Below are 25369 nucleotides of genomic sequence, written 5' to 3' on the forward strand. Positions count from 1 at the left end.
CGACGTGGCACTCAGTAAATCCGAGGCCATGTGGTTCCACAGGCCCCGGAGAGTGCCAACTGTCGATACCCATATCGTGGTTGGAGGCGTCCGTATTGGGGTCGGGGTGCAGTTAAAGTACCTCGGCCTCATTCTGGACAGTCGTTGGACCTTCCGTGCTCACTTTCAGATCCTGGACCCTCGTTTGTTGGGGGTGGCCGGCGCGTTAAGCCGGCTTCTGCCCAACGTCGGGGGGCCTGACCAGGTGACGTGCTGTCTCTATACAGAGGTGGTGCGATCAATGCCCTTCGGCCTTGGTGCCCGGGGCATGGCGCGTCCCAGCCCCAGTGTGGTCAGAGCGCGGAAGGCCCAATCTCGGCGGTCCGTGCTGGAGTTGTGGTCCAGGCGACTATCTGATCCTTTGGCTGGTCGTAGGATCGTCAAGGCAATTCGCCCAGCCCTTGTGGACTGGGTGAATCATGACAGAGGACGCCCGACTTGTTGTGAAAGTAGGATACGACTTGTGACTCGTTGCCGAGTGTTGTGGCATCGATGATCGGCGACGACGAGTCGTGGAAGGCGATGCTCGACTTCTGCGAGTGCACCATCTCACAGAATGAGGCGACGGGGCGCGTGAGAGACTCACAAGCCCGCCGCTATCGAGCGGGGGCCAGGGAGGCGAATCTCGCCCAAGCCATGGCTCTCTTAGTGTTTCGGGTCCCCTTCACATGTCGGTCTGGGGACCGGCGAAGGGGGCCTAAGAAGACGACGTGCATGCTGCTCTGCACGCGTTTTACGCAAGAGCATCCGGGTGATGGAAGGCCGGCTACCCTCGATCCACGCTGGTTCTGACCCAGCGGGGTATTCCGTAGGACAATTCTAACCAGCGCCATCTAGGCGGGCTCCGGAAAGCCTGCCGACCGAGAGGGCTGGTGGTCGTGGCGCTGACGACGTATTAGTATCGTTTTTTTCCAAAATTCATATACAGCACATGCTTGCGAATGGCCACTCGAACAACTGTGTTATTTAATTCTTTCTGATAAATGCTTCCAATCTTGAATTCCCGTACACCAAACATTATTTCTTTGTGAAGGAAATAGCCAGCAGGGTTGACAATTTGACAATAGGCAGCGTCTAGTATTTTGAAATAACACAACCAAAAACGATTAACTGGCCCATATTTAGAACACGAAACGTAGTACGATTTTGAAAAACACCTATCGTTCTAGTTGATGTCTGTCTCAAAAGGTCCTGAAGGCTGTAAAGGCCCCATATCAAGAATTTGACGTTTTTCGTTATCACTTAATATTTTGTTCGTAAAGTTTCCCAAGTCATAAGAAGATTTGTCGTATGTATTTTCAAAAAATGTAGAGGTCTGTGGTTCCTCGAAACCCTCCGCTCTTATGTGTGTCATGCAAACATCATCCACGTTCACAGGATCGGCGGCGGAGGTATCTCCAACTGCAATAATTGTCGAATCTTCTTCAGTAGGCTTCTCAACCGATACTGCTGTTACCACATTATTTGAGTCACTATCAATAGAGATATTTTGGCCAGATGTACTTGCAGAAGGCTGACTAAGAAACTTGTCCAATTTGGGAAATTTTTGTTTACTATTTTCTTTCTTGACGTTGTTTGCGTTTAAATGCATCACTGGGTTTCTTCTTTTCTATCCATAATTTTAGTTTTCTAATTTATTTCAACAATACAATATAAGATTGTGCTCGAGTAGGTAGGTACTCACTGTTCACTGACTACGTTAAAAGTAAAATAAAAGGAAAGAGAAACACAATGATACGCTACAAGTACAAGTGTCGTTGGAGAATCGCCGGATTTTTTTTTGTCACCGTTAGTGTTACCACATTTAACGGTGGAGACCATAAACGATCTCCTGCCCGCGGATGGCTGTAGCCGAAATCTATAGATTTTACACGATTTATTGACTTAATGGAGATCAATATGAGTAGTAAAATAAAATAAAATTGAACCACTATTTTGACCAGTACAAAAAAGTTTATTGACATTAGCTTACTTCCTCCGGCCGAACCTCCTACGAGGTCCCCGCGCAAAAGGGGCGCGCGGGGTATGTGAGACTCAACGATCTGCATGGTGTTGTGAGCAGACCGCGGGCCCAAGGATTTTAGGACCCACCCACTAAACGACTCCCCTGCACTCTTACACCCGACGTCCGATCCCCTCCGAGGTCAGAACCCGGATGAGGTAGGGGGGCTACCGCGGTCAACACTACAACCAGACGGCGCGGCTCACCCCAAGGACGCCCAGCCGACGGAGCCTTCGAGGCGAATCGAAGGCTCTGAAACGTCGGCCGTCTCGGTACGGCAGCCCGTCGGGCCGCCCAGACGGTGCCGCTGGTGTCCCGGAATACCCCGCTGGACCAGAACCAGCCTGCCGGGTCGGGACGCGATACACCGTCGACCGGTCGCTCTAATCACTCCACGGCAGCGCGCTAGAGTGCTGGTAGCGCGCCGCGCGGCCTCACCCCCTCAGGTCGCCCCTTGACCTTCACCGGGGGGAGGCCGCCACCTACAGGGGCCGGGACGTACGGGCGTATTCCCGCCTCCGGCCCCCGGCTCGACGGCGACGGATCGGTGCGGAAAGGGAAGAGCTCTCCCTCTCTCGCTCCGCCGCCTCCTTCTGCGAGATGGTGGACTCGCAGAAGTCGAGCATCGCCTTCCAGGACGCGTCGCTGCCGAGCATCGTAGCCACGACGCGCGGCAGCGAGAGGTCCTCTCCTATGACCGCGACGAGGGCGGCGCGTTGCTCGTCGAATCCAGAGCAACGCGCCAATGTATGTTCTGCTGTGTCATCCTCGTCGCGGTCAGCGCAGTGGTGGCACTGCGCCGTCGGTTCCCTTCCGGCTATTTTGAAAAGGTACCGGCCAAAACAACCATGGCCGGTCAACATTTGCGTCAGCCGGAAGGTGAGGCATCCGCGGTCGCGGCCCACCCAGTCCGCGAGAACCGGGCGGACCGCCTCGACGGTACGGAGGCCGGCCGACGGGTCCGCCAAGCGGCGAGACCACGCCTCCAGCACGGACCGCCGAGATTGGAGCCTCCGCGCTCGAACTACTCCTTCGCCGGGGCGCCCTTCCCCCCTAGAGCGAAGGTCGCTACGCCACCGGTAATCGGCAGCGAGCGCCTCCGCCTCCAGGTCCCAGGGTGGCGCCCCGGCGAGCAAGCACGCCGCCTCGAAGGAGACGGTGCGGTATCCTCGGATCGCCCTGACCGCGATCGCGCGCTGCGGACGTCGCAGCGCCGCGACGTTCTTGCGGGTCAGGGCGTGGCACCATACGGGAGCCCCGTATAGTGCCATCGACCGCACCAGCTTACTTCCTCCTGATACAGCATTAATTTTTTAACCGTTCTCGAAAAAAAAAAAAAAAACTTCACTCAATTTCACAATAAAATGCACATCGATGAATAATAAAACGCACATATCACTATCCGTCAAATTGACAACACTGCTAACCTACAGAAAGAATTTAGGGGAATTCCCTAGGCATAACTCTTTCGAATTTCTCTCAACTTAGTTGTCATGATTAAAGTGGAGCTGCTACCTGTCATATTTATTTTGAAATTACCAAAAGTTCAGTTCGATCGAGATTTCTGGTAAGGATTCGAGGGCCCCCTGAGCTTGAGGGCCCCGGGGCACTGCCCCGCCTAGCCCCTGGGTAGCTACGCCACTGGGTGGTGGTTCCTACCCGTGCGGACCCACAAGAGGTCCTACCACCAGTAATTACCCAAATTATAATTTTGCGGGTTTGATTTTTATTACACGATGTTATTCCTTCACCGTGGAAATCAATCATGAACATTTGTTGAGTACGTATTTCATTAGAAAAATTGGTACCCGCCTGAGAATCGAACACCGGTGCATCGCTCAACACGAATGCACCAGACGTCTTATCCTTTAGGCCACATCTACTACAAATTTATTCTGTTAAATGTACATAATATTATGTACATTTATGTTATATATACATATAACATATTATGTTAATATACGTATTCTATTTGATGAAAACCACTTAATAATACGGAACGAAATGAAGTTAATTAATTTGAAACTAATTAATTGCTTTGAATGAAATTAAATTAAATGAGAGGAGATCGAACGAAATAATCTCAATAAAATTATGCTTATTTACGCACACTAGTACTAAGTAGACTTTTTAGAAAAACACCAGAAGCTACGTCCAGCGGCTTTGTTTAATTTTCACAGATGGCAAATCAACTACCGATATTACACGCTGAAATCTAAAGAAATACTGAATAACCAAAATAAAAGAATTTACCGCGCCTCGTGTTTCCGTAAAAATGTTGATTTCACCCTTTATCAGGAAAGTTTAGTTTCCATTCCCTGTCTGATGAACGAATAAAACGCTGGTTTCAAATTTGGTACTGCCAGATCATTATAAAAACGAACTGCTAGAAATTTTATGGAATTATCGTTAAATATCGAGAATTAATTTAACAGCATGTCATTTGTTTCGAATGAAATACCAGAAGGGATGATTTTATTTATTTATTAATTTGACTCACCTAGATGAACAATTTCTTGCTTGCTTGCGAACAATTTTCAATCGTAAAAATATTGTTAATAATCAAACGCCATGTCTCGCCATGTCACTGTAAATTAGGTTTTTCGATTGGTATCATCATACTGTCATGTCAGTTATGCCACCAATCGCATCGATTCAATAAGAATCAAAACACTATTTTATAAACAGGGGATGCGTTAAACTTATTTTGTTACATTCAGTAAGTGACAATTAGATAATGTTAGTGTTCGTCTGGTTTCTTTATTTTGAAGTATTTTTATTTAGAACGTGAGTTGGATTTTTGTACCACCAATAAAATTAGAAGAATACAGTGAAACGATGGAGTCCGATATTCTAAATTGGGGTAACAAAGAAGTGGAAGAATTATTACATAAAGAGAATATTTCCAGTTGTTTAATAGAAATATGTAAAACGCACGATATAGACGGACCGTGCCTGCTATCGTTTGTTGATCGAGATTTCCATACGCATCCTTTCGATCAATTGAAACTTGGTGAAAGAAAAAGATTTATTTTACTCGTGAAGAAACTACAACGACACAATCGCTCCGCTATGATGGAGCTCGGTCTATGTGATGACCTAATAAATCCAGCTACTAACATTAATTTTCTTGGCACTAATTTGTCACATTTAAGTTATGATCTCCACAATAAAATTCCAAATGAATTATCATTTGCTGGGAATACCGAATGTGTATCAAGCTATCCTCCCGCTGACATAAAGGCTTCCAAGTTAAGGCCAGAGGTTTGGAAGACAGCTATAGCTTTGGGTAAATAATTACTTTATTTGTCATAGAAGTATATGAATATTATTCTAATTAAAACTTTTGAAATGTCACTCTTAATGGAACATTGATGTTAATTATTATGGTGAAATCCAACAGGTTATGTCTTCCTAGTGACTTGGGTAACTGCAGTTGTGATGGTTATAGTACATGATAAGGTGCCGGACATGAAGAAATACCCTCCCCTGCCAGATTTGTTTTTGGATAATGTACCGCACATTCCATGGGCTTTTGACATGTGCGAGATTACAGGCTCCTTACTTATGGCAATATGGTTGATAGTGCTATTTTTCCATAAACACAGGTATGTTTTTATTTATCTTACTAATATAGATTCTCTTAAAATTATTAAATTCAACTATTTTTCTCATAAGTTTCCAACATGTATGAGTTTATATCTATTAAATGATCATATTCGCTTCTGTTTAAAAAAAATCTTTTTAAGGGGTATTGTTAGTTCTCAATCAACATTTAAAATAGATATGTAACAAATTTCATTAAATGAATAGAATTCTAATCCAGATCACCATTCATCTTTAGAAATTATTTCATAATTATAATAAGAGGCACAGTAGGATTTACATAATAAAGATCATAAATATGCAGCATTAATATGCGTGATGTATACAAAGAAACTGAAAACAAAGGTGATTAAATTCAAAGTTTTCAGAATTTTGTTTTGTTTTAAATTGTATCATGATGTGAATCATCGTATTATACTTGTGACCATGGTATGCCAGTTTTAACTCCTTTGTTTACTGAAAAGTTAAAAAGAATTATTTTGTCACCTATTGTCTTATTCAAATAATGGTAACTATATAAAAAACCAGGAAATTTTAAAAACAGGAACACTCATTGCACATATGTATGCAATATGTGAAATAATATTATCAAATGTGGTACATGGATTAATATGACCTTAATATGACCTTTGTGTTGAAATGAGGAATTGAAAATTGTAAATATGTTTGCATGCCGATGATTTTTATCTCTTCTCTAATAACAGAAGAAATCAAAAATATGAAAAAGTAAACTGGGAATCACCTCAAATTAAAGAAACATGGGGGCTTTAGAGACAGCGTCAACATTCGCAGTGGACTATTAACAGCTCATATTAATGAGAAAGATATTTTATTAAAAACGAGAATTTTATATATTAGATAATTGAGTTTCGCAATAGTAATTTTACATGAATAAAGTAGAAGCCACAAGTCAGATGTTGCAGAGTTGTCAGTATTAGAACACGATTTTATAGGAATTATAATGTTGGCTCGGTTATGAGAAGAATACAATCTGTTAAACATGGCCCCCGAAACAGAAAAAAGTTAATTCAGTAGTGCTTATTTCTGCTCATATAAAAGCAGGATATGCAAACAGCTTGCAATTGAAATGAATAATGATATTGTTTTGGTTTCCATTAATGAATAGCATTCTGGCAATAGCTAGAAAAGTTTAGTCATTTTTTGTAATAAGAAAGGTCGCTATAAGTGGCAATGCAAATAATGCAAATATATGTGTAGCTCTGCATGTTATAGCTGTGAACAGTGATCACTCAAAATTTATAATGGCTACAAATGGTAAAAAGGGCATACAATTTATCGAGTGATGTTTTGATGCCTAAAGATGCCTTTGAAGTCGTCGTGGCCTAAAGGATAAGTAAGACGTCCGGTGCATTTGTGTTGAGCGATGCAATTTTTCTAATGAAATACGTACTCAACAAATGTTCACGATTGACTTCCACAGTGAAGGAATAACATCGTGTAATAAAAATCAAACCCGCAAAATTATAATTTGCGTAATTACTGGTGGTAGGACCTCTTGGGAGTCCACACGGGTAGGTACCACCACACTGCCTATTTCTTCCGTGTGAAGCGGTAATGCGTTTCGGCTTGAAAGGTGGGACAGCCGTTGTAACTATACTGGAGATCTTAGAACTTATATCTCAAGGTGGGAGGCGCATTTACGTTGTACATGTCTATAGGCTCCATTAACCACTTAACACCAGGTAGGCTGTGAGCTCGTCCACCCATCTACACAATTAAAAAATATATCTGATTTTGGGTTTTTTTATAATAATATTTACCGCAATTCAACAATTTTAACGGTGACAAACACACGATGTAGGTATATTAATTAACAGCTACTAAAATATTTGAACAAATGATTTTGAGAATAATTATCAAAACTGTACAATTTTTACGGACGGAAAATAAATTGACATTTCCGAATTTTCCTCAAACTTAAATGGATCACGAGAAATGCTGTGATAAACCATTTGTTTTTATACTATTAATTATCACATATTGCTGCCTTACTCAATACTTTTCTAAATCCTATGAACTGAGAGTTATATCTCATCTTTCCGACGTCGAGTTATATAAATGCCTAATCAATCTCTAACTTCACCTTAGTCCTTACTTTTAAATGAAACACCAATTGTCTTCTTCACAGCATTTTTTTTTTTTTTTTTTAAACCGTACTGCGTTTTACCCAGAGAGTTTTTAGTCGTTATTTCTATGCAATCGAGATTTGTTCTGATATTTATTTATGTCAATCAATGAAAGAAGTTCTCCCGCCAAAAATTATCGCTATCGTATTATCTAATTACTAGCGGAGACATTTAATACTTGAAACTATTTTTGCGTTTTCATTACGTAATGTTTCCCGTGAAACTGTCCTCCCACACAACGTTATCATTGTGCGAATGCAAAGTCAATATAAGTCAATACAAAGAAAACATAAAAGTGTAGCTGGGATGGTGCTTGGTGCCTTGGTGATGGTAATGTGTAAAATTCGTTTTAACTCTGATCTGGCGAAGTTAATTTACTTAAATCAGACACATGACTAAGCCAACAATTGGCCACTGTTAATTGTTTTAATGAACAGCTTGAATGGTATTCGGAGCAACGGCCTTTATAATGAGAAGAATAGTCTATGTTAACGTATTTTTAAAGAAATGGTTAGGTGGGTGAATATCTCACAGCCCACCTGGTGTTAAGTGGTTACCGAGGTCCAAAGACACGAACAACGTAAATGCTGCCTAAAAAGGTGGGTATCTCGGGACATGACTTCTAACTCTCAGCTTAACCGTACAAAGACTATCCCATCTTTCAAACCGAAACGTATTACTTCACGATAGAGATAGGCAGGGTGGTGGTACCCACCCGTGCGGGCTTACAAAACGCCCTACCACCAGTAAACTGTTTATTACATCAAGAAATAAGAAAAGATTAGCTGAGTCGTCTATTATCAAAGGTGGCAATCTGTGCATTTGGACAAAAAAAATTATTGATATTTCAATACAGATTGATATGAATATAATGGTCTCCTTCAAAGAATACGGTTCAAAACCTGCATTAAATAAAGGTTAATACTTAACCTGTTATTTATCTAAGATGTCGTTCAGAAGAGTTTTGTGACTGCCAATGGAATACAAAGTCAATAATTCGTTTTTCTGATTTACCAATAATTATCCAAAAGTCACATTGCCGGCTTTGATAATAGTCGACTCAGCTATAGTCAGTAGAAAATCGTAAAATACTAATGTGGTTTTGGGAATGTACGAAATTTCATTAGTTTAGAAATTAATGAAATCATGTAATAGTACTTTTGCAAATATTCACTTAAATTTACGTTCTGAAAATAAACGGGCTGGTCTTGTTATGTCACAGCTTTGAATTATTGTTTCTCTACTTCAACGGAGTGCAATTCAAATGATCTTAATCTATATATATATATATATAAATGGATTGCTGTTCGTTGTCTCGCTAAAACTCTAGAACGGCTGGACCGATTTGACTAATTTTGGTCTTGCATTATTTGCGGAAGTCCAGAGAAGGTTTAAAAGGTAAATAAATATGAAAATGCTTGGAATTAAATAAAAATAACAATTTTGTTTTCCCTTTGATGTGTCCCCCGTCGGGCGGATTCCTTTTATTTGTTTTAAGTTTATTTTATACAGAAGTTTTGGTCTTTTATTTATCGATTGAGGCACTACGAAGTCTGCCGGGTCAGCTAGCTATATAATAAAATTAACATTCTGTTCGTATATTAATCTGGAATCTTCGAACAGTGCGGTGCTTCTCCATCAATCCTTAGTAGGACCTATTTAACCTAGCTAACTTCGAAATGGAGGGCTTAGATTTGCTTCTATGATAAAAACTGTCGGTTGGGTATTTTGTATGTGCATAAACCACGAACAAGCATATTTCGGCCGAAGCAATAATGATTTTCGGTTTGAAAAGCACGAGTGCCGTTGAGTCAATAAAACTGCTATAAATTAGATGCTTCAAGAGCTTTTTCGTAGGTTTTGTACTTGGTCGTCGTGTTCGAAGTCGTCGTGTTCGAAGTCGTCGTGGTCTAAAGGATAACACGTCCGTTGCATTCGTATCTAGCGAGGCAACGGTGTTCGAATCCTGCAGGCGGGTACAAATTTTTCTGATACATACATACAGTACATACGTACTTGACGAATGTTCACGATTGACTTCCACGGTGAAGGAATAACATCCTGTAATAAAAATCAAACCCGCAAAATTATAATTTGCGTAATTACTGGTGGTAGGACCTCATGTGAGTCCGCACGGGTAGGTACCACCACCGCGCCTATTTCTGCCGTGAAGCAGTAATGCGTTTCGGTTCGAAGGGTGGGGTAGCCGTTGTAACTATACTGAGACGTTAGAACTTATATCTCAAGGTGTGTAGCGCATTTACGTTGTAGATGTCTATGGGCTCCAGTAACCACTTAACACCAGGTGGCCTGTGAGCTCGTCCACCCATCTAACCAATAAAAAAAACACGTCTCGGGATGAACGGCACCGTTAACTTTGTGGTAAATTTGGGTTAACTTCCGATACCAGCTGAGTTGTGCGCTTATCTGCCCGTTTATAACAACAATAAAGAAATAGAATTACAAAACAAATCGTTAATATCTATTTAGGCTCGTCAAATTAATATTTAGAACGACTCAAACAATTTATTGATACAGCGATAAATAAAAACATAACCGTAATAATTATTTGAACTTGACCTCTATTATGATCTAAATACGTAATTTAATTTAAACGTAGATACATAAGATTGTTAATATTAAACAATAATAGGAGTAAAAATTAAGTTATAATTATTTAAAAAAGAATTTAACAAGGAAGGACATACGATAAATTCAAGAAATTCATAACAGAGTATCTATCTTCTATCTCTATATATAAAAATGTATTGCTGTTCGTTAGTCTCGCTAAAACTCGAGAACGGCTGAACCGATTTGGCTAATTTTGGTCTTGAATTATTTGCGGAAGTCCAGAGAAGGTTTAAAAGGTAGATAGATATGAAAATTCTCGGAATTAAATAAAAATGTCAATTTTGTTTTTTCTTTCATGTGTCCCCCGTCGGACCGATTCCTTTTGTTTGTTTTAAGTTTATTTTATACAATTTATTTATCGATTGAGGCACTACGAATTCTGTCAGCTAGTCATTCATAAAATTGAATGAAAACGCTGTCGTTATACTTATAGCTCACAACACGGATGTTGACTCATCATTCTATGACTCTTGTTTGTTTTAATTCCTACTTCCATAGCTTTTGCTGTCTTCCCAACTGTTTTTCAAATATCTCATTACTCGATACAATTGGCCTGTCCTAAGTACTCTCATCGTATGGGCTATCCGACATCACCTAAACTAAAGTGCGTAGGTACTAAAATTACGTGCGACTGAATTTTTCAAATTAAAATTTGTGCTTTTATCATTTATTACGTATAGAAATATTTAATTTACATTATAATGGCTTATACCGCCCATAACGTAATATATATTTTTTAATTTAATCATTTTAAGGAAAATATTAGTAAAAAAAAGATTTAAGTAAATATTCACAATCGCCATCTTCGACAGATTCATAATATTAAGGAGATTCTTCGCGCTCGCCGGGACGGTATTCCTGCTGCGTTGCTTCACGATGCTGATCACTTCGCTCTCGGTTCCCGGATCGCATCTCAAGTGCGAACCTCGTTCGTATCCGCCAGCCGACGAGATGACAGTGTGGGGCAGACGACTGGCACAAGCCTATGACATATGGAGCGGAGCCGGCATGTCTGTCAGGGGGGTCAGGACCTGCGGAGACTACATGTTCTCGGGACATACAGTCGCTTTAACGCTGTTGAATTTCTTCATCACTGAATGTAAGTGTAATCTTCATTAAAACTAATGTCTGTTGAAAAATTAACTGCACGTAATCTAACACAACAAATGAGTTGACGCGTGGAATTGTCATTCTCCAACAATATGGCGACCGCGTGCTGTGTTCGCTTTAGATTTCTGGTCCCACTACAACGACAAGTACTAAATGCGTGGATAAATAACATGCGTATGTATTATATAGATGCTAAAACGTTGCTAAAACTAACAAGAGTAGTGCTTCGCGGAATCTACCACCGGATCGGAAACGCGACCCACTGAGAAGATCCGGCGAGAAACTCAATGCACTGTGTCTGTGGGTTAATTTACTCGCCGAACCCTTCGTCACAGGCGACAGGTTCGACGAGAACGGTGACCGGTGCTTGAGGTACCTAAAAGCACCGTTAGTGGATCGGAAGGATCTGAAATGACGTCTTTAGGGCCAAAATCGATGAGAGACTGTTCACTACGTCTTTTCCAGTGATAACCTCGTCCGCCTTCGGTGGCGAAAAATTGGAAATACTTCCAAATTAATTTCAATGATAACCTTGTTTTCCAATAATGTCAATGAAGAAGCATGACGCATAAGGTAAGGCTAGTCGGGTGCAAGGTTTTTTTGTTTGCTGCCTCACCAACTCACGGTCCGAATAATAAAATATGTATTATCAAATACATTTTATCAGACGTTTAACGTAATGTCGATAAACATTATTATCGTTTTAGCAATGCGGATACGACGTACATACATATGTATGTATAAAGAAGTATGTCTCATGAGCAGTATGACCGTAACTTCACACGTGCTAGTAACTAATTATTTTTTTCTTAGTTCTTTGGACGAGCTCACGGCTCATCTGGCGTTAAACGGTTACCGAAGCCAATAGACATCAACAACTTAAATGACGCCACGCACCTTGAAACATGAGTTTTTAGTCTCAGTTTTATTCTACCTACCTACCTACCTACTTACTATAGTACTATCTACTGCCTCACTGTCACAACGCCATTCTGATTTGCGGCAGAAATAGGCAGGGTGGTGGTATCTGCGATACTGATTTACGGCAGAAATAGGCAGGGTGGGGTAACCCGTGCGCGTTCAGAAGTCGCCCGACCACAATTTGTATATTCTTATTTAACGCAATATAAATTTATTTGTAATATAGTGAACCCGAAGCTATCTATCAGCACTAAATCTAAATAACCGAAAACCGCACCCAAATTGATAACGTATGTTTACGAGTGCATTATAATTAAATAAATGATTTCTAACCAATTCCAATACATTGGTAAAGTTAATTGTAACTATACTTGAGACCTTAGAACTTATATCTCAAGGTAGGTGGCGCATTTACGTTGTAGATGTCTATGGGCTCCAGTAACCACTTAACACCAGGTGGGCTGTGAGCTCGTACAACCATATAAGCAATAAAAAATAAAAAAATGGGGATAAAATACAGGGCTGTGAGCTGTGCATACTTGTACAACACAAAAGACAATTGAATAAATGCAAAAATAGAATAATCAGTTATTTCATTTTAAAATGAATACAATGGAATAAACGGACAATTGTCAGCAAATCGACGTCCCTAAATTGCGTGTGATTTTAGCATCGGAGCGTTTTTCCATTTGAACACACGACACTACGAAACGCGGTAATAACTCCGAACGACAACTATGCGTTCGAAGTCACCCTTCTATACTCTTAAGTTGTAACATGTGATTTTTGTAGTGAGTGGCAGCGATCCACGCCAACTTTGACGCTTGCTCATTCGCTTAAATCATTGAAGTAGGAAACCTATGGAAATGAAACGTCAACAAAAAATTCGTGCCACTGTGACGTCATCTGGCCACAAAACATGGCGGCTTTAGTGCTGCCCAGAAGATTTTAATGTTAGTAGGTTTTATCGATAAACGTTCTTGGCTTATTTTATTTTAAATATTGTTGAGTATGAATGTATTTGTAGAAATTATACTTTAATAGGAATTAAGTATATTGTTATGTGCAAAGATGATGTGATTTAGATATTATGTGAAATCTAAGACGAGTTCGTGCTTCAAATTTTCCAAGTAAACGATATGACGATTTTTAAAATTTGCTACACTGATTTTATAAAGTTGTCGTTTGCCGCAAAACATAAAGATATGGCATAGTACAGTGCCATCAGCCCATTTCTAGCATGTTGAATGTTATCGTATTTTGAGTACGTGTTTTTCTTAGACTATTACAATCTATTTTAATTGTTTTGCTGACTCTAAAGTCCGCAACAGACTACCGCAGTGCACCTCAAGGAAGGTGCACCGCACCATTTGAATCACTCTCACTTGAGAGTGATTCAAATTTTAAACTTATCAAGGGACCGCTTGATAACAAAAAACACCTACAGAACATTTATTCGTTAATGAAATTACAAAGTTATTCCTTGTGACTTCCTCTCTAAAATCACTTAATTAATAAATATTTAACGAATTTACAATAGTGTTTTACTCACTGCGGAATAAAACTATTTTATTTAAATAGTTCCGAAGAGATTTTGTCGATAGCCTTTTTCCCGAAATATCTAAACAGAATGTCTAAATATGTTTTGATGACATAATATTTTAAAGAGGTATTTATGATTAGTGTCATGATGAATAGATTCCGACCGAAAAATGGTATCCGATATTTCGGATTCAAATATATTATTAAGTGTATAATCCATGTTTCGGATGAGGGCTCCATAATGAATTTAAATATATATAGATAATAGTTTTGGGGCATCGACCTTCTTGAGATCCTATAAAATATGTTTTAATTATTATTTATGTACGTTTTAAGCATGATAAAATTAGAAATTTTATATAAGCAATCATATTAAATCGATATGAAAGTCAATAAATAATGTACAACCCAAAACAGACGGCCGAACTGACGTGACAATGACATTTGGCGCGCAAAACATGGCGGATTTTCGCCCTCATTAGACGGAGACGGAGACATTTACGTATATTCATGTTTCATTTTATGTACGCACTGAAATACTGTTATATTGTTTTCTTGCGAGTTAAAGTGCTGAGTAAGAACGAGATAGATATATGTTTATGTGTGTGCCTTCAAAATGGGTGCTATTTATATAAGCAATTGTACGTATAGAACAATATGTCGTGTCCCTACTATATAGGTCTATGGCTTAAATGCATTACATATATTATGCACCGCACGTTGATATTGCGATTGGCGGCCATCTTGGTGACGTAGTCGAACTGTCAGTAAGTCAGTACCGTCATAGATTATAGTACCGTTCGCAACGTTGGTCAGCGCGTACATTTTATTTTTTAGAGGTTTATAAATGAAAATATATATGAAACCGACAAGACTTTTTTCACATTTATAACATTCGTTTTTTATTTGTTATTTTTTATTGCTTAGATGGGTGGACGAGCTCACAGCCCACCTGGTGTTAAGTGGTTACTGGAGCCCATAGACATCTACAGCGTAAATGTGCCACCCACGTTGAGATATAAGTTTTAAGGTCTCAAGTATAGTTACAACGGCTGCCCCACCCTTCAAACTACACCCTTCACGGCAGAAATAGGCGGGGCGGTGGTACCTACCCGTGCGGATTCACAAGAAAGAGGTCCTACCACCAGTAATTACGCAAATTATAATTTTGCGGGTTTGATTTTTATTACACGATGTTATTCCCTCACCGTGGAAATCAATCGTGAACATTTGTTGAGTACGTATTTCATTAGAAAAATTGGTACCCGCCTGAGATTCGAACACCGGTGCATCGCTCAACACGAATGCACCGGACGTCTTATCCGTTAGGCTACGATAACTTACAGACGTATTATAGGCAATTTTATAGGACTAATATTTGTGACAAGGTTCCATCGCAATATCAACGTGCGGGGCTTATAACGTATTTTGTTTTTTAGCTGCAGAATCTTCACTCACGAAAAATTATACAATGGACTCGTCGCGTCGTGTAGTCTAAATGAAACTCATCCCGCGTATTATTTCCATATTTTATTTAGATTTCTAAGTTAAACTATTTGTCGATAACATAACAATGTACGTCATAAATTGCGTGTAAACGGATCGAATCCAATAATAAAATTATTTCCTTAACTTTGTTTGTAAACATAATTTTTATTGCGCGTAACTTCCAATGATAGTAAATGTATATCTTATTGAATCAAAATACCGTCTAATAATACTTTACGGATAATACTAAAACAAAAAAATGTGGTAAAGTTTAAATTACTTTTATCTTTCGTAACTACGCGTTCTGAGAACTAATTTTGTTGTACTTTTAAATAGCCCTACGGGACCGTTGGCAAAAAAGAAATAGATAACTTTAATATTATTTAGGGTCAAATCCACCGTGGAACTATTGGTTTCCAGTTAAACATAGCGTTTGCGAGTCTATTGTTTGATCACTTTGTAAACTTAGCGTATACTTGAATGTACCTACCGAGATTCCAAAGCGGTATCGTACCGAAATGAATTAAAACTCCAATGATTCTATTAATTCAATGATTATACATATAAAAGTACTCAGCGTAACACAATAAATACGTTATACATATATACTATTATATACTCATAATGTTCAAACGTCGACGATTAGCAGCTTAGTCGTTCGTGACCACTTAGAGGAATTCGCAGCGTTAGAAATGATAAAATGAAAATAATAAACGCAAGAGAAAACGTTAAAGTAATGTAAATTGTGTTTACGACTCGCGTAATCCGCATGACGTAAAATAATTCTCAACGGGTTCCGTGATCAATTTGTAAACCTATGAATTTTTAATAAAGCGGCCTAAAGTAATGTCAAACAAAATCCTATTCGACCCTAACCTCTTCCGTACTATATCTATATATTAATACTTGAAGCAAAAACTTTGTAACCCTTTTTACGAAAATTGCGCGGACGGAGGAGTATGAAATTTCTCACACTTAAAGAGAATATAGAGGAGGAGTGCAGAATGTTAATATTTTTTAAAATTATGCCTAATAAATACATTTTTTTATTGCTTAGGACGAGCTCACAGCCCACCTGGTGTTAAGTGGTTACTGGAGCCCATAGACATCTACAACGTAAATGCGCCACCCACCTTGAGATATAAGTTCTAAGGTATCAAGTATAGTTACAACGGCTGCCTCATCCTTCAAACCGAAACGCATTACTGCTTCACGGCAGAAATAGGCAGGGTAGTGGTACCCACCCGCGCGGACTCACAAGAGGTCCTACCACCAGTAATTACGCAAATCATAATTTTGCGGGTTTCATTTTTATTACACGATGTTATTCCTTCACCGGGGAAATCAATCGTGAACATTTGTTGAGTACGTATTTCATTAGAAAAATTGGTACCTGCCTGGGATTCCAACACCGGTGCACGAATACACCGGACGTCTTATCCGTTAGGCCACGACGACTTCAAGACATTAAATCAATAATAAAAACATTACACACACTACCATGTATTTGACACACACACAGGCATGTATACTATATATTTATTTATTGTCAAACTTTTCTTATTGTTTAAAGTCTGCGGTCAAATCATAGTAAAGTACTTCAGTGGGTCAAATTGAGAATAGATTAAATATTGTTTGTCTCTAATAATAATAATAATAATAATAATAACTCTTTATTTATATAACACCTTAATATGTACACAGTAAAGTAATAAAACAAAAGTCGTAATAATATTTGTCTAAAGTGAATTTTTGGCGAAATAGTCTAGTCAACAAGTTCAAAAACGTGTTAAATAGACATAAAGCTCCTAAAAATATGTAAGATAGCTCATTGGATGCGGAATGATGTCTACAAAAATGTTTTTTAAGGGCTTATTAGCACATAAAAAATTGCGATTGTTATAAACAAAATAAGATTAAAAAAAAAGGAATTTGGTTTTTCCTTAATTATTTCTAAAATAATGATATTTAAGGAATTTTGAAAAAAGATCCTGAAAGAGGAGGAAATTTCCAATAAAAAAGTCCCAACTCCCGGAATTCTATCTATATTATTTATAAAAAAAAATTAACGCTGAAAATAGCGCTCCGCGAGGTCGTTACGGCATAGGCGCGCCGTCTAAAAAGCCGGTATATCACCTAAAATATTTTTTTTATAGTATTAAATAACAATTTAAAAATTTGAATAAATTATGGTGTAATCTAAACACTTGAACGAAAAAAACCTAGGTGAAAAAAAAATTTTACATCGATTTTTCAAAAATTTACACCATTGTTAATTAACTAACTTTTTTCCAATCTCTGTTTTTATAAATTACGGTATAAAAGTTTCAATAATTCATCTATAAATTTTTCCCTTCGTGGAGCTCTTATCATTAAAGTACTTAATAAAGTTATGCAAAAATAATTTTTTAATCTTTATTATTTTGATAATTATAATTTTTTTTTAATTAACAAAAAAATTAATTTCTCAAAAATGTTATGAAAAATAGTTTTTTTCCGTAATATCTTAATATTGCTGTTTTTGCATCTACCATAGGTATTAATTAACATTTTAAAAAAAATTTTTACGCTATTTGTTAAGAAATTGTTTATAAATAAATAGACTATTTTAGGATTTAAAAAAAAAAAGAAATTACCGTCTTATTGTATAGGTGAAATAAAGCTTTTTTTTAAAAAAAAATTTCTTAAATAAATGTTTTAATTGTTTAAATTCGTTTTTTTCATATTTCAATTGTTTAAATAATTAGTTAAGAAATTATTTTTTTCTTAAAAATCATCATGGACTCTTTTCAGCGGATTAACAAAGAAATACATTTTTTTATAAATAATTTCATTGTTTATTAACTTAACAATTTGTTATAAAAAATTAATATTAATCGTTATATTTTTTTTCGAAAACAACAAAAAATTACAAAAACAACCATACATAACAAAATATAGAAAAAAAAAATTGTATTTTTTACACATTTTTAGATATTAAATGATAATGAAATTACAGCCGTTACATAATTTGTCAAGTTATAAATTGTTATAACTTTTAAACTATAAGAGATACGGTAAAGGACACTCAGGTCATTTTTATAAAGGATTTATTTATCTTTAAAATAAATTCAAAATCGATCTTGTAACTATTGTTTATAGTACTTTAATGATAAGAGCTCCACGAAGGGAAAAATTTATAGATGAATTATTGAAACTTTTATACCGTAATTTATAAAAACAGAGATTGGAAAAAAGTTAGTTAATTAACAATGGTGTAAATTTTTGAAAAATCGATGTAAAATTTTTTTTTCACCTAGGTTTTTTTCGTTCAAGTGTTTAGATTACACCATAATTTATTCAAATTTTTAAATTGTTATTTAATACTATAAAAAAAATATTTTAGGTGATATACCGGCTTTTTAGACGGCGCGCCTATGCCGTAACGACCTCGCGGAGCGCTATTTTCAGCGTTAATTTTTTTTATAAATAATAGAGATAGAATTCCGGGAGTTGGGACTTTTTTATTGGAAATTTCCTCCTCTTTCAGGATCTTTTTTCAAAATTCCTTAAATATCATTATTTTAGAAATAATTAAGGAAAAACCAAATTCCTTTTTTTTTTAATCTTATTTTGTTTATAACAATCGCAATTTTTTATGTGCTAATAAGCCCTTAAAAAACATTTTTGTAGACATCATTCCGCATCCAATGAGCTATCGTACATATTTTTAGGAGCTTTATGTCTATTTAACACGTTTTTGAACTTGTTGACTAGACTAAAATCCGTGATTATAAAAGTATTGACAACAGAATCATTATAGTGTACAAAATTATAATTTTAATTAATTATAGTCGAATCTCGACTACCGGGGGACAACTAGTAATAAACTAAAACGTAATATTTTGTCGGCAGACACATCGCGAAGTCTGTACCTCCTCCACATCCTGACGTGGGTCATGAACATGTTCGGTATATTCTTCATCTTGGCCGCCCACGAGCATTATTCCATCGACGTGTTCATCGCGTTCTACATAACCTCGCGTCTGTTCCTGTATTACCACACGCTGTCGAACAACCAGGCGCTTATGCAGAGCGATTCTTCCAGGTAATTAACTTTGAAATATAATATTTAACGCTTTGAACCCGAGAGGTGAGTCTCTCTCGCCATTTTGTTTCGTGCGGAAATTCAAACTTAAATTTAAAAAAACTATTTATGTTTCTTTATTTGGTGATTGACATATTTTTTATGTTTCTGTTATCGTTATTTTTGTCATTTTGTCATTAAATTGTGTGGTGAGCGAAACTCGTACCGTGCCCCTTACGCCCTACCAATAATAAACACTGGTTTTGTTTTAAAAAATATCCACACTGCGTTTAATTAATATTTTTCATTTGAATTATAAGCACCTAAAAACGAAATTAACATAGTTAATAAACTTAGCGAAAATGAGTCATTTAAATTCATAAAGCTATATTTGAAAAGTATATTGTAATTAGTAACGTAATATTATTGCAAATATATACTTTGAATGTTTGTCATACTCTGTTCTATGGTTTACATAAAAACACTTGTGAAACTCCCAAGCTCTCATTAGAGTTGTTAAATTTATTTATTTTAATTTCAGAACCAGAATATGGTTTCCACTGTTATCGTTCTTCGAGTCCGAAGTGGACGGTATCGTTCCCAATGAATATGAGGGACCGGTGACCATAATGCAGAACTTGAAGCAGTGGTGCGTGCAGATGGTGGCCGACGTCAAAGAGTCCTCTGTGGCCAAGATCGCCGGCTCGAAACTGCAGGAGGGCGCCGCTATGGGGGAGTACTCCGTCGTCAGGATCGTCGACGGCATCAAGAGGAACCTGAGCCTCGTCGAAGAGTTCAAAAACTCCCGGCCGCGACTGGTCACGCTCGACAAGAACATACAGGCTTGTTTACTGGACGAGTGCTCTGACCACGAATTACGTCACAGAAACATTGAACTTCCAAAGGATTCGCTCCGAAAAGAATTCGGCGATCCGCCGTCGCCAATTTTGAAAAAAAGTATATGAAATACGTTTTATATGTAATTATTAGTTTTATTTATTTATTGTGTCGTCGTTTGTTCTATGAATTAGATACCTGAATGTTTTACATTTCCATTATAGATTTTATATCATGTTATTCCATATTTATTTTAATAATGTTTTAAGCTAAACGTAGGTTTCAATTTTTAAGACTATTTATTTGCTCAAAATGTAATTTTGAATAAAATAGAGTTATGCTTTAGAATACTCACTGTTTTGTCTTCACCTACAAATTCTCCTAGAAATATGTGCACATCGTTTGCTACTATTTTTATTATAAAAACTATTATAAATTCACACGAGCGGTCTTCTAGTCTAGTCGCTGAAAATAGTCGTTATTATATTATATACATTGTTTTTATTGAAGACGAGCATACGGCTCACCTGATGGTGAGTGGCTACCGTTGCTCATAGACGGCGGCAATGACGTATGTTTTAAGGACATAGCAACCAGGAAGCACCCTGGAAACTCTAAAATGCAGGTTCAGAAAAGAATAAAAATATTAATACCATATTTTGATGGCCACTTTTAATTCTCTATGAATCTTAAAAACTGTTGTGGTCTTAAACTATTTTTTGATATCGATATGGAAGCACAGAATTCACGGCACAACCGATGTTGAGTGATTATTATAACCCGTAGTACAATGTGAATGTCGCCACCTACCTTGAGATATAAGATCGAAGTGTTATTGTATATCGGATACTCCATTATTTGAACCGGAACGCATGCTGTCTATTACAGCTTCGCTAGAAATAAGCCGGGTGTCAATACCTATATACGAGAGCTGCTTACAGCCTAGCTGCGATGTATAATTACGCAAGTTTTTTACCGATTTTTTTTTATTACACGGTGCTATTGCTTTATTGTGGAAGAGGTTCGTGGAAACGGTATGTGTAAATTTTCTTAGAAAAATTGATAACTGCCTTTTTTTATTGCTTAGATGGGTGCACGAGCTCACAGTCCACCTGGTATGAAGTGGTTACTGGAGCTCATAGACATCTACGACGTAAATCCGCCACCCACCTTGAGGTATAAGTTCTAAGGTCTCAGTATAGTTACAACGGCTGCCCCGGTTGCCAACGGTTTTAAGCCCGTGTTTATTTTTTTATTATTTTACAGCCTTTATTATTTGCAATTTTTTTAAATTTAACACTTGTGTATTTTGATGAGAGTACATATGACGTCTTATCCTACAACCCGGCCTTTCAAGCTTCATGGTTTTATAAATATATTTATAAAGTATTTTCGGTATAAAATCTTGTCTATTACAGATGTTCAATTAAACATTTTCCAAACATTTCTTCACTTATGGAACTAGAAAATAAAAAACGAGATTTTGTATATAATTTATGTGAAAAAAAATGATAAAAAACTGTCTTTAATGAATATAAATAAAGTTATCTTGATAAATTTGTCTCAAGACTAATTGCAACATTAAGCAATACATTTCTTAAATACAAGATCTATTCATGATGAATAATAAAATTAGTGATGTAATTTGCACAAAAATCAGAATGATTATTCATTTTAGACATTCAATGCACATTTTTCATGCTTAAAAAAGCACCAAAATCTTAACCATTCAAAAAGAGTTCACAAATTCGAATGATTTAAAATTCATGTAAATTGAAAACAATAATAATTAAAATAAAAAGAATAAAAAAGTTAATACTTTAAATAATACAAGCCTTTCATTTAGGATAATTGTTAAATAAAATCATAATATGTAAAATAATAAAAAAGAAAATATTAATTTGTATTAAATCTAATGACAATAGGCCATTTCATTATTTAAAAAAAAAATATACTTAGGCACATTATCTGACTTCAACAATCTTCTCATTATATACAATGACTAATCATGCCAAATAAATGACTGACATAATTGAAACAATAGTTCTTAGCATATTATTATTATAGTGCTGGCTTAGTGCTAGAGGGGCTATATTTGAGCTGAGAAGCAAGGGTGTGATCAGTCCATTATTCAGCAGATGCAGCCTGCTCACTTTCGATCAGTAGGTCTGAGGGATTGTCTATTGTTTTATCTATTGCTTCAGTCACTTCAACATCCTTCCCTTCAGACTGTTCACGCGAGCTCACGGTGCCATTTTCATTCACTGGTCCCTCTTTTTCTGGAGAACTTTCTTTTGATATCTCTTTTGGCTCATCGTCAGTCTCTTTTACTGGAGATTTTTCTTTTGCTTCATCTCCAACCAAATTTTGTAGATCTGGTGAGGCTTCCTTCTCGGGTGAACCTTGTTTAGCAACATCTTCCTGCACTTCATTATCTACAGGAACAGGTGTAGCTTCTTTTGTAGTTTCTTCAATTTCTTTAATTGGTGAGTTTTCTTTAACAGGACTAGTCTCCTTTACTTTTTCAGATGTTTCAATGGTGTCTGCTTCATCATTTTCTGCTTTTTCCGCTGTAGTTTCTGTTTCTTGGGAGGTTTCTTCAGCTATTTCTCCATCAAGATCACCATTTAAGGTACTTTCCTGGAAAAGGTAAAATGTTGCAGGAAATTATTTTAATTGACTTCAACAAACTTCCATTAACTGTATGTTTCTTGTAAATTGTATTAATTAAATTCATTATTGATCACAAAATAATTAATATAAATTTATATCCCAATACCTTTTCTGTTTCTTGAGGTGGTTCTTCTGGAGGTGCCTCCAACTTTAGAAACTGCTCAAGAGTATCAACTTCATTGGCTAAATCAAACTGATCATAATCCTGTAATAAGATGAAATTATCAATAATTTCTTAAAAATCTTTGATTTCTTTTTTGTATACTTTTTTAAATATTTACACACATAATTCAATGACAAAAATATGTACAACTTAATATATGTACAAAGCTTAGCCCGTTAATGAGGTTTTCTGGACAACATAATTATCTCCTTTGTTTGTTGGACCTTTTCGAATAATGGCTTTATTTATGTTGAAAATGTCAAGTGAGTCTTTTGTTAAGGTTCACAATAGTGGGATACATATTTTACATCCAACTTGTATAATTTTTCATGCATTAACTGAACTTGTTCCAAGCTTACCCCACAATATTCTTCATCGTTAAACATCTGCGGCGGCAGTGGTGAACGCGGGTTCGGGTCACTGACGGTGCCACCAGAAGATTTAGCATTGTTTTGCATGAAATCTTTATCGGACTCTCTCCCTGGTTCCGTTATGTCGATGACTTCATATTTTATATTTTTTGAGTCTAAAATCATCAGGACCCGCTGCTGACGTTTCTTCACCTTTAATCATAGCAATTCACGTAATCAAATGTAGTTATATTATGAATCAGCTCGCCCAAAAAGTCGAAAAGTGAACCGGACTATTCGAAGATTTTGTTGACTCGCTCTTACCTCCTTGTTGCCAGAAATGCCACTGATATAAATTTTGACAACCATGTTTGATAAGGTATTTTTCAAAATGGTAAAATGACAAATATCCTCTCTAAAAACAATTAAATCAGAAAAATAGGCTTGGCCATTAGTCAAGCTGTTATAGTAATAATAATTATGGACTGACAGATGCTGACATCTGTGACACTTCGATAATTTGGTAATACCAGTGTAAAATTATTTCGTGGTTAGTGGTTTCTTCCATCATCATAGGGGAAAAAAATAGATCGCTAGAATAACATTATACAGTTAAATTATAAGTCTTACAAAATAGGGCAGGCAAAAGGACCGTTAAGCGTAAATAATTCTTATCACAATTCTAGTAAAGCACGTCAATAAATAAATGTTCTGAATGAATGGATCGAGCGACGCCTTATACAAAAGTAACTTAAATTACCAGCAGGACCTGAACAAAAAATTATACAATCTGAGCAGCTTTTTTTCTACCTAAGATAGCCTTGAGAGGCTATGTCAGCGTAGCCCTAACGTGTAGGTGAGCTCTCGGGGCTCAAGCCAGGAGACGTTGCTAACACTAACCCTAGCAAGAGCAGTCCTTCACAGTATCTACCACTGAACCGGAAACGCGACCCGGTGAAATCTGGCGAGAAATTCAGTAGGCCTAAGTAGCTAAACTCCGTCCAACCATTTCTTTTACTTTTGACAGTTTTATTACCAATGAATTACTGTTGTCTTACCAGTTTTTTTTTATTGCCCTTGTAGGCAGACGAGCATACGGCCCTCCCGATGGTGAGTGGTTACCGTCGCCCATGAACTTCAGCAATGCCAAGGGCAGAGCCAAGCCGCTGCCTACCGCTTAATACTCTCCACAAGCCTCGTTTGAAGAAGGACATGTCATAGCGCTCGGGAAACACCGTGGAGGGGAGCTCATTCCATAGCCGGATGGTACGTAGCATCCACCGTGACATACGGTACCGGTAAGTTCTATACGATTTAACTCATTGATTCTTTATTTTAATTTCATTTATTTGGCCTTAATTGCTACTGCTAATTATTTATAATAAATACATCGCTATTTCGAAAAAACAGTCCTTAATGTACTCCATGTTTGTCTTTGATTGCTTTTCAATATTTTTAACTGCATGCGTGCATAACATGTGCATAATGCCGGCCACTCACATGCGCGCAAATATTCGTACATTGTACGAATGTTCGCGCGCATGTGAAGGGCCGTCAAACATTCATTCGCAAACTTAGCGGCTGTGCAAATGGGTTCGGTGCTCAATTTGCGAACCTGTTTGCGCTTCCTCCTACACTTGTTTACGAATGTCTCCCGAATTTCTCTTCTTTTTTAATTCGCCAATAGAACACTGAATAGAAAGAGAGTTTTTAATTCTTTCCCAGGCGACATTAACGACCATTCCGTTTTTATGGGATTTCTTTTGAGGGTCCCACATGGTCGATTCATTTTGC

General features: G+C 37.3%; 2 protein-coding genes across 2 annotated transcripts; one reads left to right on the forward strand and one right to left on the reverse strand.

Moving 5' to 3' along the window:
• The first annotated feature begins 3536 nt into the window (after positions 1 to 3536).
• On the forward strand, positions 3537 to 20739 carry LOC101739124 (ceramide phosphoethanolamine synthase). The gene is made up of 5 exons (XM_004926460.5): positions 3537 to 5330; positions 5445 to 5649; positions 11238 to 11524; positions 19381 to 19573; positions 20094 to 20739. The coding sequence occupies exons 1-5, from the start codon at positions 4880 to 4882 to the stop codon at positions 20515 to 20517; spliced, it is 1560 nt and encodes a 519-aa protein (XP_004926517.1). The 5' UTR covers positions 3537 to 4879; the 3' UTR covers positions 20518 to 20739.
• A 1131-nt stretch (positions 20740 to 21870) lies between these two features.
• LOC101738976 (SH3 domain-binding glutamic acid-rich protein homolog) lies at positions 21871 to 24282 on the reverse strand. Its single transcript, XM_004926459.4, has 4 exons — positions 23900 to 24282; positions 23585 to 23788; positions 23169 to 23267; positions 21871 to 23029 (listed from the first exon to the last, which is right to left on the reverse strand). Exons 1-4 carry the CDS (start codon positions 23942 to 23944, stop codon positions 22517 to 22519), a joined length of 861 nt encoding a protein of 286 aa, XP_004926516.1. The 5' UTR covers positions 23945 to 24282; the 3' UTR covers positions 21871 to 22516.
• Between the last annotated feature and the right edge of the window lie 1087 nt (positions 24283 to 25369).

The sequence above is a fragment of the Bombyx mori genome, chromosome 22 (assembly GCF_030269925.1).
Source record: "Bombyx mori chromosome 22, ASM3026992v2".
Taxonomy (NCBI): Eukaryota; Metazoa; Arthropoda; class Insecta; order Lepidoptera; family Bombycidae; genus Bombyx; species Bombyx mori.